The sequence below is a fragment of the Ostrinia nubilalis genome, chromosome 24 (assembly GCF_963855985.1).
Source record: "Ostrinia nubilalis chromosome 24, ilOstNubi1.1, whole genome shotgun sequence".
NCBI classification, from domain to species: Eukaryota; Metazoa; Arthropoda; class Insecta; order Lepidoptera; family Crambidae; genus Ostrinia; species Ostrinia nubilalis.
The window spans coordinates 5,498,742-5,513,714 of NC_087111.1; the positions used below are offsets into that span (position 1 = coordinate 5,498,742).

Sequence of the window (14,973 nt, forward strand, 5' to 3'; positions counted from 1 at the left end):
CCACGGGAACGGGAGTTAGCGGGAAAAAACATTTGTATGAAAAATCTAAACCGCGTAAGATAGACGCTTGAAATTTGGCATGCAGGTACCTTAGTAAACTTAAAGCTTAGTTACAACAGGATATTGCAAAATTCCCACGGGAACGGGAGTTAGCGGGAAAAAACATTTGTATGAAAAAACCGCGTAAGATAGATGAAGGGGGGGTAAAACGAGATCCACGTGTACGAAGTCGCGGGCGGCCGCTAGTTGAAAATAATTTAATGAAAAACCGAGGAAGGAAATTTAAATTCCTGATAAAAACCACGAACGAAATCTAATTCAAATATAAATGTTTTTGTGTCATCTCAAGTCGGGAATTAGCGGAATAATGCAATTTTTCCTGAGCCAAAAATGTATGTCGAATTTTTGTAATTAGATTTTGAGTTTAGGGAGAAAAGCTTGCTTATTTGTGCAACATTTTTCTTTTTTTCCACATCTTCACAAGCATGAAATTCAGTTTATCAAACGTAGGTATATCGTTGTAAATTATAGCCTGTACAGTTTCATCAGAACCGTTCAGCATTTTTTGCGTGAAAGAGTTAGGTACACACATCTATCTATCCTCACAAACTATCTCATCTATACTTATAATAAATCTGTAGAGAGGTCAATTCTGAACATGAAATATTATTATCAAAATAACTACTACTGGGGGTGATTAGTGATCGATACTGATGCCAAAAATGCAATCAGTAAAATTTTTGTCTGTCTGTCAGTCTGTCTGTCTGTATGTTCCTTATAGAAACAAAAACTACTACACGGATTTTAATGAAACTTGGTAAAATTATTCTTCATACTCCTGGGCAGGTTATAGTATACTTAGGAATTCCCACGGGAACGGGAATTAGCGGGAAAATCCTTTTGTATGAAAAATCTAAACCGCTTAAGTTAGACGCTTGAAATTTGGCATGCAGGTACCTTAAACTTAAAGCTTAGTTACAACAGGATATTGCAAAATTCCCACGGGGACGGCAGTTAGCGGGAAAAAACATTTGTATGAAAAAATCTAAACCGCGTAAGATAGATGAAGGGGGTAAAACGGGATCCACGCGTACGAAGACGCGGGCGGCCGCTAGTCTATCCCATCCCAACTAATATTATAAATGCGAAAGTAACTCTGTCTGTCTGTCTGTCTGTCTGTCTGTCTGTTACGCTTTCCCGCTTAAACCTCGCAACCGATTTTGATGAAATTTGGCATAGAGATAGTTTGAGTCCCGGGAAAGAACATAGGATAGTTTTTATCCCGGTTTTTGAAACAGGGACGCGCGCGATAAAGTTTTTCTGTGACAGACAAAATTCCACGCGGGCGAAGCCGCGGGCGGAAAGCTAGTAATATATAAAGCTCGATTCTATATTATAAAAGCGAAAGGTCAATGATTGACTGACTCACTAATCACGAAATCTCAGAAACTACAAGTGCTAGAAGTACCAATTTTTGCATGGGGGCTCCTTTTAGAACTAAGGTGCTCACTAAGAACGGATTTTACGAAACTCCACCCCTAAGGGAGTAAAACGGGATCCACACGTACGAAGTCGCGGGCGGCCGCTAGTTAATAATAAGGTACTTGATACAAATAAGGCCTACGTACTAATAAGGCCTATACATCAGAAAACACAGATAAACAAATCCAACCGGGATAATACTTCAAGGACACGTACTCATATGCCCTACAACCCGGTAGAGTGCAAGAGCGTCCCGATCCACGATCCCAGCACCAATTGGCACGCGTCCTTCTAAGGTGGTGGGTGATTTCGTGCTCTGTTATAAAAATCTGGCGATTTCATCTTAAATTTTCGGTAAAATAACGCTGTTTTAGATTAAGCTTTTCTTAGTAATGGTTTCTAAATATTTCTTACTAGCTAATAATTACCTTAATTTGTACTACTGGCTATAGATGTATTATTTGTAAAATTTTAAAGGCAACAAGAGCGAAATATCTAATAAGGCCTAGGCCTTATTTCAGCATGGTAGGCCATATTGGATACTTATGTCAACACCTGATTACGGACAAATTCATTAAACTAAATGAGTCAAAGAGTAACTAAATATTTATTTAATAAGAATGTTACTAACAGCACAGAAAATAAAAAGAAAAGAGAGTAAAAAAAAAATTACTAAACCTGTAAAAAAAGAAACAAAATACAAAACCAATAAAAAATAAGAAAAAAAAGCCGTATGTATAATTCTAAAGAATTAAAGCTGATATTATCATGCCTGTCTCGAAGACAATGTAGCAGATATGCTACCATAAAGGACTGCTTTTGCTGGTATCATACAGATTGTGTAGGAGTTCGTACAGATGATTCAGAAGCCTTTTTATGCCCTGGTTCTAACAAAAATTGAGATCTCATTTTGTTTACAAAAAATCAAGACTAAATGATGTTCCTAAACTGATTTATTTAAAAGGTTTTATATGTAGGCCTTATTCGAACACGGTGTTTTAATAAGCCCTATACAAAAAAATAATATTGTTTGTTTTTGATATTTTTTTTGATAATTTAAGTAAGGAATCATTACTTTGTTACTATGAATATTTAATTATATCTATAATTTATGTATTATTCTTAATAAGTGGAATTTAAGTTTATCTAGAGATATACAGTATATTTCTGTTTACTTGGTATGTAAAATTTTGATAACGCAAACAAATCGACGTGTTTAATGTTATAAGACCGCATTTTGTTTAATACAACCTCAATTTTAAGGTCTACAGGCATTTGAATCATATAGGCCTTATTCCGTGTAGGTGATTTAATAAAGCCAAAATCAGTGGTTTCGTAATTTGCTTATTTTGAATAGATTTAGTTAAAAATTGTGTTATTTTTTGTAATATTGCTAAAATTAAAGGATGGAAGAAGTTAATTAACCTTGTTTTTGTTGCCTGGCGTTAATATTTATTGAAATATAAGCATTTAAAGTTAGGTAGGCCTTATTTGTATCAAGTACCTTATTAGTAGGAGAGGAGAACATAAAGGTAGTGTTCTCTCTTATTTGTTTAGCCATTGATATTACTTGGATAAAGGTAAAGTGTGGCTCGAGGGTGCCGTGATAATGATATTGATTAGACATTTTCATCTTTACCTATTAAAAAGTATGAGAAAGACTTTGAATAAATATCGTACAAATAAACACGTTGTTACTTACATTTTCTAAACTCATAAGTAGGTACTAAAGCAGTACATTACACACAGTACAATTTAGTGCATTATATTAAATCAAAATTCTCGAGACTTTTCCAATATTGTGAAACATTTTGTTCCTTAGAAAAATACCCTCGCATTTTTAAACGCGTTCATCAACAGCCCTTTACAGTCCACTGTTGCACTATGAGCCTCCTCTACTAATAGTGGAGAGTTAAAACACGTTACTATTATCAAAATGAAATCAACACGTTCAAAAACGTTTCCTGGAACCGTCGATTTTCAATTTCGTTAGAAGCACTCTAAACAAACTGGGGGAAGCCTAAGCTGCGGTTTGAAGTCGAGACAAATTCTATTTGAACCTGCCTCTTCCCGGCGGAATCACATTCATTTTGATCTGTGGTTCTCAAACATTTTGTTCTTCTATCCCCAACGTCCCAGCACCTACTCAAAGGACATGAAGTCCGGTTGACAAAATGACAATTTCATTCAAACTAAATGAAATCTGATTGGTTTTCAATCCGCCGCCGCCTCACCACCGCCAATCACCGCCTCTGTGGTCTAGTGGTTAGACCACCTGCTTCAGACGCAGAGGTCCCGGGTGCGATTCCCAATGGGGGCAGAATTTTCTGTTCGGTTTGTTTCGTGGTAGGGCTTTTTCCAAGTCCGCCTGGCTAGCTACCACCATCTTACCTAAGTCTGTCGCCATAACAACAATGTTAACAGCATTGTTGTGTTCCGGCAGTTAGAGGTAAGATAGCCAGTTCCTCTGTGGTTGAGGATTCCGGATGAAGCTCGCTTCCACCTTCGGCCTGATCGTCACTAACCATCAGGTGAGATACAGGCCAACAGCTTCCTCGTTGTGGATAAAAAAAATACATTTCTCCGCTTCGCCTTGGTGGATAGAAACCAAGCCTGACATCGAAAGAGTATCGGTAAAAATTGGGTTATAGTGCTTTATGGCTCTCGTTCAGACGGCGATGGACTGACACTGACTGAAAATGACGATTAATAAGTTCCATTGAGCAAGGATGCGTCTAATGTGTTTGCTAAAACGTTGCTTTTTTGCGTTCTACAACAGATTTTATATTATGTAGGGGAAGTTACTTTTATTTGGATCTCTGATTCTCACACATTTCAATACTTGTGCAATAACAAAATTACTAATAAATCTTTAAAAATACTAGGGACTTAATACTCCTTTACGCTTTACTTAAGAATCAACAATTGTAACTACTAGAGCTAAATTAATTATTTTGCAGATTATATTTTTTTTCAGCAGTGGCTATAATTTTTAATGAATTTATTCCAGCTGAATTTTCTTCCAAATTACAAATTATGTCTTCAAAATATGTTTGGGAACCAGTTTTCCAAAGGACTGCCGTTTAGGATTCTATTCGACGTTGCTCTTATTGTATTGAAGCTGGAACTTTAAGGAAACGATGACTTGTTTGATTTTAAAAGTAACAAAGTAATTTTGCAATAGGTAGATATATCAAAATGTAGATTTATGGGTAAAGTATGTTAAAAAGTATATTTCATACAATAGCAAAAATATTTATTTCGCGAACTACCTACTTTCATTAATGGCTGTAAATTCCTTCCCTCTAACGTCATTTGGCTAAAACGAAGGGATTACTTCCCTTCGTTTGTCTAAATGACGTCCACTGCTGGACAAAGGCCTCCCCCAGGGATTTTCACTTCCAGGAACCATCTTCGATCCACCTAGTGGGAAGCCTACCTACACTACGTCTTCCGGTTTGTGATCGCCACTTCATTCCCTTGGTACGAACAAAATTCTCCGTTGCCACTAGCGCAGGACCGTTCATTGTGGAAAAACTTGGGGGAGGCCTTTCTCCAGCAGTGGAAGTCATTTGGCTGAAACGAACTAGGAAATTGTAATAGAAAGTTATCAATATTCTCATTTACCTCTCCAAATAAGCTAAAATGTGTTTTTGTGTCAGTTCGCCACTTTTCATTCATCATTCATGGGCATCGAACTAAAATCGTGAGACTTGTTGCCTTGAGCTTGCTATTTGCTTAACAACCCACTCCCAGTGTGTCTCCTACATCCTGATATAAGCGATCGTATAAATTCTGTAGTAACGCAGGCGGATATAAACTCTCTTGTTGTGAGTTACGGGCGTTGTAAAGTTGTTTATTCCGTGTACGAGTGGGCACCATTAAGTATGCACTACAGTAACGCCCGTATTCACAAACATTACTATGAGGTCTCACAGTGCGCGTGGACGCACAGGGTGACACACGAACCAATCACAGAGCTCTATTCAACGCTGTGCGTTTGATTTGCTGCTTCACATAAGCAAGCATCGTTTGTGAATACGTGCGTAAGCCTGTTAAGCAGATCTCATAAGGAAAAAACATGAATTACTTACAGTTATTATTTACCGCAACAAACTCGACATCCAAGTGGTCAGTCAAGGCTGAATTGCGCCACCTTACTTTAACCGTAACTGTAACCATAACCGGTGTTTTTTGTATGGAGTTTCACAGACTTTTGACGTTTGTTATAGTTATACTTAGTAAGATAGTGCAACCCAGCCTAGGTATAGTAAAAATAAAAAATAAAAAGTAAAGAACACAAGAAAAATATAAATAAAATTAAATCATAGTCTCAAAAAGGCTTTATTGCCCAACAACACTTAAGTTTGTTACACAAACTGAAATAAAAAGATTTCTCGAAATGTTTCGCACTACGCCCGATCCAAATCCATGAAAATACGGTCTGGAGTAAGTCGTAAATCTATTTTATGGTAGTTTACGCACTGAATTCGATTTCTGTCATACGATTAGTAGAGTAGTAGATAGTTATATAGTTTTCTAGGCACGTATTTTCACTGTGAATCAGTGTACTTAGTGTGAAACTGCTCTATTGCCCATTTTCTGTCTGCGTAAAATCTCGCTACTGGTTGCACGCAGGACAAAGATTTCGTAGTGTATTTGGCAGACAACCCGCGTTCCGCGTGCGTGTAGCCCACGTTATAGGAGAAACATACATGTTATCATCTTCATATATGAAGTAAAAAAATGCGGATAGCCCGCATGCGGATTAAAGGTCATAGCACAGTTATCAAGCTGGAAAGGGATCGCCCTTACGTTACGGTGCGGAGTTTCATACAAAGAATACTGACCGCCTCGAGTTGAATACGGCTACGATCCGATTCCGGGTTGATAAGTGTGATTTTTCTTTAAATCCGCACGCGTGCCGAAATCCGTATCACAAGAAAAAGGCACTAATATCTAGCTTAGAATGAAATATGTCTATTTACGGCGGACAGTGGTGACTGGGTTTATTGCGGCGCTTACTCTGCACTTGCCAATAAAATTGTTGGTCTGATGGTCTCGAAGCGCTGGCAGGGCAAAAAGATGAGACGTGAAGGCTCCATAAGAGCAAAACTATTATTTAAATATTTATTTTATTTATTTTAATATTTGACGATTTGTAAGCACTATTTTCAATAGTTTAAGAAAATAAAAGAACTTTGACTTTGGTCTCCGATCTCAAACCACAAGAACGTTCTCGTAATACGGTATGACAAACTGCGGTTTCATCATCCAGCACTATTGAAGCAGGATTATGTCTGGTGCAGTAAGTTATTTTGCATACGCGGACAGAATGCGAAATGCATGTGGGCGGACGCGGTATTCTCGAATTTAGGAGTTGCAGTTCTAATGATTTACATCAAAAGTTTTGCTTAGTTTTGTTGATCCTGAAGCTAAATAGCGTATTTTACGTAAAATCACATTGAATTTACTCTGTCACAGAAAGTAACTTAAAACATCAATAAAGTTAGTTTTTTTTTTGTGGCTGCCAGTAAATCAAACACACACAGTTAGTAGGAAAGTATATTTATACAGACATAGAAACAAAATGAAAATTATATAAAACCAGCCACTCGCCCCGACTTCGCACGGGTACTAAGTATACATTATAAACAAGAGGAACTTGAATCACTCTATCTATTTAAAAACCGTATCAAAATCCGTTGCGTAGTTTCACAGACAGCGGAAAGCGACTTTGTTTTATACTATGTAGTGATAGTGATTAAATAGTTAAGGTTGACAGTATTCATAAAGTAGTAGGTAGTGAGGGTTCCTTCTGTCAGTATTCAATTATTCATAAAGTAGTTAGGTACCTTCTTGCTGGCAGTTAGTTAGAAATTCACACACGCAGGCTCTATTTCCCTCCAGCATCAGTCACAAACTTCCATACATATCTAAAGTTATTAATAACACCGGTAATAAACCAACTATACCACTGAATTGATTAATCAGCTCCAACAAGATGGCAAGCAGAGCAAGGTCACGTCGCATGAACTTGAAAGTCGCGACCGCAGCACGGAGTCTTCATTAAACTTAACGCGCTCACGTGTCGATGTAATGGTATAGCCTGGTAGGGACAGCCAGGTCTTTGAATGATTTAAAGTTTTAAGGTGCAATAACTTGTTAATTAGATAAAAACACTGAAACACTTCGAAATTGGGCACCCTTCGAGTGTCAAGTTGTAGCTTGTCGTATGAACTGAACAACCCACTTTGGACCTGACGGCGTCTAATTAAATGCGAATTACTAATTATTTAAAAAAATTACATAGTAAATACAAAAAAAAATCTTCATCCATTCCCTAGTGGTAAGCTTATGCCTGGTACTTGTGTTACGATGTCACCGCAATAGTCTAGAGGCACTGAGTTCGAACTCGCGTTCCTTGGATCTCGAGTCGGCTAGTCAGTCAAAAAAGATTTTGTCACTGAGCGTTCGAGCCCTTAAATCGTTGTGATTTAGTGTGTGAAACAAGATATTATACGATATTATGAAATTTCTAACCGGTCTTTAAAATAATTAAAATAATATTTTAACGAATGCAATATTTTGTAGACTATCGACAAAAAGACGGCTTATAAAGACTTTGTCATTTATAAGATTTTGTAATTTTTCCAAAACGTTTTATGACTTTTCAAACTTGCCATTAAGCCACAACAGGTTAAAAATTCCGAGTTTCTGAAGTAGTCTGTCTGTACTAGTTAGGCTACAGCTAAATATAAGGCAGTACAATGTCTTCATTTCCTATCACACGAACGGGAGGCGGGATCGAGATATCGCTGTGATAGGCTGGAATTGAACGTGTCTTAACAGTCAAGGCCGTAGGCTCTAGCATAAGGATGTAGCACACTTATCAACTCGGAAAGGGATCGTAACCGTATCAACTCGAGGCGCTCAATATTCTTTGTATGAAACTCCATAATGCAACTCACACTTATCCGCACCGTAACGTAAACGCCGTTACGCTGTTGATCCCTTTCGGAGTTGATAAATCTGCTATGACTTTTAAGATGGCGTTACTATAGCAAAAAGTTTCTAAGTTACTTACTAGTTTCCCGACAGGTAGTTGCTTCTACTACATTTGATTTCCTAAAAAAGTATTGCAAGTTACAGTAGTAGTACGTACGAGTAGGATTTATTCTGTGCGGACGACGATAATGTAGCTTATGTTAGTGAAATCTAAAATTTTAATTAGTAAAGAGACTGGTGCTAAAAAATATTATGAATATAATTTCATCTCCAGTAATTGGCCAAAATATTGTTTAAAAAATAAAATAATATAAAAAAGGGAAAGCCACAGGTAAAACCAAGTATTTGCTTTATCATTCTTAATAGCACGCTTGACTGGTTATATTGAAATTGCTGTATAATTCTACGTTTATAAATTTTTAAATCAGAATATGGTTTGGAAATTGACAATTTCTTTTGTTTTTATCTTGTGTATGAAATGTAAGTTGATGTTTATAGCTTTTTTTAATATTATTGAAAACTACATCCAAAAAACACCGGTTATCGTTATAGTTACGGTTAAGTTAAGGTGGTGAAACTCAGCCTAAGTAATCAATCTAAGAATCTAGGGCTTAACATTGTCAACGCTCGGTGTGATACTTTTTTCGTTTGACTGTTTTATTACGGTTCCAGATTGTTTGTCTGTTGGCAGTCGAAGAATATCGCATGGGAAACGCGCTGAAAGAGATACAAGATACTTGGTAACATATATTTTATTTATTGCAACCGTTTTCGATATCAAGAAACGGCCAAACGTTACCGCAGCAAAAACTGAAATAACTATGAATTTTGAGAGGCTCAAATGTATTTTAGGGCGCAATCAGACTCGAATATAAGCTATTGGCATACTTTGTATCCAGACCCAGAAGGTAAAAATGGGGTAACGTTACCCTATCAGAATTTATATTTCTTGGATACTGCTGAATTCGGACGCTTATATCACATAGGGCTCTAATTTATTTGCATTTTAGACTTCTGAAAGGAGAAATTTTGCTGGGGTAACGCACAAGCCGTAAGTGCTATGACTTTTACCATCTTTTACCTAATTGCAAGCAAAAGGACCATCACAAAACGTTAATCTTAAGCTTCTGAGAAAGTATTTTTTTATCTTTAATAACGGCTTTTAGGTGTATTTGTTAAAGTCAGAGAAGTCCAGCCTCAGATATCCAGATTGGATGTGCGCGGGTGCGATAGTGTCTCCGACTTATATTCTGACATCGGCGTCCTGTATACGAGACGTGGGCTTCCTATACGCCATAGCGGGCTACAGGAAGTACGTCAGGTCAGAGAATCTGAACCTAGACAGATGCACTCGGGAAAGAAAGCAGAAAGTGATCAGGACTTGTTATCCTAAAAGTAAGATTTTTGTAAGCTTGATTATCATCATAATTTAATTTTCAGCCTCAGGACATACACCTCCCCCCAATGATTTTTGATTGATGATGATGATCCATTAGATGGATTTCGGTCATGGTGACCACTCCGACTCCTAGCTGTCTTGGCGGCGCTGGTGTGCCCGAAGATGGCTTACGTAGCCAAGCTTCGCTGCAAACCCCCTCGCACGTTGAGGTCATCTGAGGCCGCCGCCAACATAATTATAGTGAATGGCGGCAGATGGACGGGCCTTCAAGTAAAGCCTGCATCCAGCACCTTTATAAGGTCATCCAACTACCTTGGCGTCGTCCCACGCGCTTGCTAATCCTTCGGTTTTTGTTGGATCTGATGATAACTTCATATTAAGATGGTGAATTTTATAAGCACCAAGATCTCATATTTTTTTCAGAGAACACTTTCACTCACCAAATACTCACAGAATGGTTGTACTTGGACATTGGATTCGCAATAGTGGAAAAACCCTATAACTTCACGGACTTGACGTACAGATTCTATTGCTCATATGTGCCAGCACCGATCAAAATTAACTTGGATCCAAAATACGTGGTCAATGGAACTAACGCTATGGTGTATGGATGGGGCCATCAAATACTTAACAGACAGGTAAAAAGTCCCATGTAAGTTACTATAAGCTAATCAGCTGTTTCAATAAAAAGTTTAAAGTTGTATCTTTTTTTCCAGTCCAATACTTGTATGTATTTCAGGAATTCTATGATTTAACTAGTGTTTATTTATAAACTAGCGGCCCGCTCCGGCTTCGCTCGTTTACAATGGAATTATAATATGCCTGTTTTATACTATAAGAGTAGGCGCACACCGTTGATTTTTCGTCGGCCGATAGTATAGTCGGGCAGTTGATCAGTATGGGCATGTATGGGAGTGCGCACACTAAGTACGCCGATTCGATTTGGCCGATTCTTCATACAAATTAAAATCGGGCACAACTATCGGCCAACTAAAAATCAACGGTGTGCGCCTACTCTAAATCTTTCTCTTATATGTCACTCTATCTATTGCACTGCATCAAATCCGTTGCGTAGTTCTAAAGATCTAAGCACACATAGGAATAGACTGCAGAAAGCGACTTTGTTTTATACTCTACTAGCTTTACTAGCATTCTGCCCGCGGCTTCGCCCGCATGGAATTTTGTCTGTCACAGAAAAACTTTATCGCGCGCATCCCTATTTCAAAACCGGGATTAAAACTATCCTACGTCCTTTCCTGGAACTCAAACTATCTCTATGCCAAATTTCATCAAAATCAGTTCAATTCAGGCGTAAAAGCAAGACAGACAGACAGACAGAGTTACTTTCGCATTTATAATATTAGTATAGAAGTAGTGATAGTGATAAATTATTTAAGCGGTGCATTTTCCCTTTTTATTGCAGCCTGGCAACACACAAGACTTTAACCAAGAATACTTGCATTCAGTCCGCACTAGGATAGTACCGAAAACTGTGTGCAACAGCGCTTATACGTCACCGAATCTTACAAACATAATTATGGAAAACATGATATGCTGTCAAGGAGACGGTCTCTTGGATGAAAATGGCAATCCAGACTATATCGATCCTGTACTTGCCGACGGACGTTCCCGGAGGAAAAATACAGAAAATGTAAATAATAATAAGTTTGGAGCAGCAAGGTTCTGGGGTGGAGACCAGGTCGACCGCTAAATAAAGGTAGCAGGAAGGCGCTGAACGCAGGCCGCTACTAACCGGGCAGCATGGAAAGCATTAGGGGAGGCCTATGTTCAATAGTAGACGTCCTATAGCTGAGATGATGATGAATATTAAGTTTATAATATCTTTTCCCAGTTTCAACCGTAACAACTTCAAAGTCATTTTGTGACGAGCATGAGGTGGAAATGATGCTACTGACAACGCCACTCTTGTGGCGGAGTTTTGGGCTGACACTGTGTAGGTTTGTTGTCGACACGAAAAGAAGAAGAAGAATATCTTTTCAAAAGCTAGTGTAGTAGGCAGTAAATTTTAATAGATTAGTTAATTTTACCTACGTGCTTAGCACTTGCAAAGAGTATTATTTTTTTGTTAATTATTAGAATTTGTTTCAGTTCACAGATGATTTTATCAAATCGGCAAACGACAAAAATATTTATAATGAAACAAATAAATTATTCTACACTAGAAAACAAGGAATATGTCAGGTAAGGATAGTTAGATGTTTAGATTCCTTTTCAGAGTTGATAAGTCTGCACGCAAGAAGAATTAATGAATGCTACTGACAATGCCACTCTTGTAGCAGAGATTTGGGCTGACACTGTATAGGTTTGTTGTCGACACAACAAGAAGAAGAAGTCTGCTATGACATTTAGTTTGCTATTTTCTGCTGTTGACAGAACGATCATGGTGCTCCCTTGGTGACGTGGATCGGAAAAGAAGAGTATGTGCTGGGAGTGGCCTCCACGAGCTTAATTAAAAAAAATTCTCACTGCTCGCCCCCTTACTTGTACACTAGTACGCAATGTACTAGTCGATTCATCAAGTGTGCGTTGCTTGGTTATGGAGGTAAACCCGTGTAAGTATTTCTTGTGGATCGTGATCAGCTTCAACCACACCAATACGTGCAGATCGTCATCGCCGGCGCGATCATAGGCCAATGACAGGTCGCGCAACCGTATAGTGTACAAATGCTTTAAAACTGCTTTTGTTTTATTATTTTTTTGGTTAACACCAAATTTGCTACTTTTAATTATTTATTGTCTGTGATGTTACTGATCTTTTTTTTTGTTTTTTGTTGTTATATTGTAACTTTTGTTTTTGTTTTAAAAATGCGTCGTGTTGTAATGTTCGGTGTCCCTTCTTTGCTCACCCCTTTTGAGAGATATCGAATTCGAGTCGATGTCTCTCCGAAGGGATGCGCGAAGCCACAACAAGAGCTCTCGCGGAAGACCAGTTTCTTGACATGCCCTTACGAGCATGTCAGGATAAATACTGAGCGGGATTTTAAGACCAGAATAAAGTCTTTTTAAAAAGTTAAATGATTTCGAATTGTTGGGGAATGGTGTCAAAATTAAATAGTCTATTGACCGATTTATAAAATTTGCATCAATCTGCATCCTACTAAAACTGTAGTAGCTTTGAAAGCAATAAATTTTACCTACCCGTAGTCAGTAAAATACGAGAGCTGGTGACGTCAATCCGTTTCGATAGGTAGGTATACAAAAGTGGGAGTCGCATTTTTACAGCTCATAAAAAATATATCAATTGACTAATGAGTCAATTACCTTTTGTTTCCAGGCGTAGAATGTGCGACAACTTGGAAAAAGAAGAGGGTTATGCAATACATGAAACTAAAATAGACTGGGCCCAAATGGATGGGTAAGATAAGAAAGTAAAATTCAATTAAATAATAATATACAGTCGTCAATCTGGTCAGGTGGGGATTCTTGGATGGCTTAAAAGCATGGAGTGCAGGTGCGATTTGTTCCCTAGTCGATGAAGCACCTGATGTCATGCCCTGAGTGCCCAAGCAACTGCACGCAGGAGGATTTGATGAGTGCTGCTGACAACGCCACCCTCGTGGCGGAGTTTACACTGTGTGGGTTTGTTGTCGACACGAAAAGAAGAAGAAGTTGTCAATGAACGTAGCGAGATATAACCCGGTCATATTAACTGCGCACCTGGCTGGAATGCAACTCTCCCTCGCACTCACCCGCACACCTACCCGCGTTCCCTCCATCCGTATACCAAAGCCCCGATTGCGCTAAAAATTTTCAACTACAACGCGACTAGACGACGAACGAAAATCACAAATTCGTCGTTCAAACAAAAACAAAATGCTTTGTGTAAAAGCTGAAACAAGCTGAAAGAAAGGTCCTTTTTCTCAAACGCCTTCACGAACATTTGCTGTTTCAGTGAAAAAATAAGGTGAAAGTGATTAAATCCGTTGTTTCGTCTTTGTTTGCGCGTGATCTTTACCGCGATACCGAATTTGCACCTCAGCTGGAATGAAAAACGAAGCGCAACTGGAGAACAAGCGCCAATGAATTGGAGACGTTAAAAATTAGCGCAATCGGGGCACAGGGGGCGTAGTGTGAGTTTAGGTCGTATTCGATATCGACTGCGTTAAAAAAAATTATATGAAGAGTTTACTTCTTGAAAGTTTCCACTAGGGGCGCTGTACAATCCGTCATACATTTAATGTCATTTTTTGCCTCACTAGTGAGCGCGTTTTTATGTATACTCACACTAGGCCCTCAGAGCGACGATGTGACGTCACGGCAGCCAAGTGCGCAGTTAACTTGACCGGGTGTTGTAACTAATTCACCTTAAGTCAAATATCGACAAAGGCATATAGGTTTAGATTTTAATAAAACATTCATATTCGTCGTTACAGAAATGAAGAAAACAACACGAATTTGCCTAGAAACAAGACCAGACTGGACGATGATGGCTTAGAAATATTTAAATTTAACCCCGATGACTGGGACAACGAAACTGACATAAATGACTTCTTCAAACAAGACGCGAGAACAGGAGAAGATTCTAAAGATGAATTCAGTTCCAGCTCAAAACCAGGACTGGCTTATAAATTGAACTTCGATTCGGTTACAGATGACGTCATTATAATTTAGAGATTTGTGAATATAACTTGAAATGATATCTATTATTACCTATTTTTCTTCAATTAAATAGTTCTACATTATTGCCTATGGTGCCACTATTCTGTGGGAAAGACCCGTGTATGATTCTGAAAAAAGTTTTTTACCCTATTAAAATTCATGAAAATTCATAAAATTCATTTATTTTTGCAAATAGGCTTTTAGAAAGCACTTTTACACGTCCCAATATTAACCCTACCACTGCTTCGGGACAATAAATGGGCCAGTGCTGAGAAGAAGCAGCGCAAGAAACTCAGTCACTATTGTCAGCCTCCTTTTCAAGGGTTTACAGTCTTTAAAATATACAAAATATTATAGTCATAAGTATTGATGCGAGCTAGGTAGTTAAACATTCCAAACATTTTTATCTTTTATATGTATAATCATCAACTTTATAGTAGCCCTTTTTCATTAAGGTGCTTTTG

At 38.1% G+C, this 14,973-nt stretch overlaps 1 protein-coding gene across 1 annotated transcript; it reads left to right on the forward strand.

Annotated features, from left to right (window-relative positions):
* The first annotated feature begins 9,712 nt into the window (after window positions 1–9,712).
* Window positions 9,713–14,556, forward strand: LOC135083809 (uncharacterized). Its single transcript, XM_063978555.1, has 7 exons — window positions 9,713–9,885; window positions 10,313–10,527; window positions 11,313–11,540; window positions 11,999–12,091; window positions 12,284–12,462; window positions 13,185–13,265; window positions 14,284–14,556. The coding sequence occupies exons 2-7, from the start codon at window positions 10,489–10,491 to the stop codon at window positions 14,519–14,521; spliced, it is 858 nt and encodes a 285-aa protein (XP_063834625.1). The 5' UTR covers window positions 9,713–9,885; window positions 10,313–10,488; the 3' UTR covers window positions 14,522–14,556.
* Window positions 14,557–14,973: the final 417 nt, after the last annotated feature.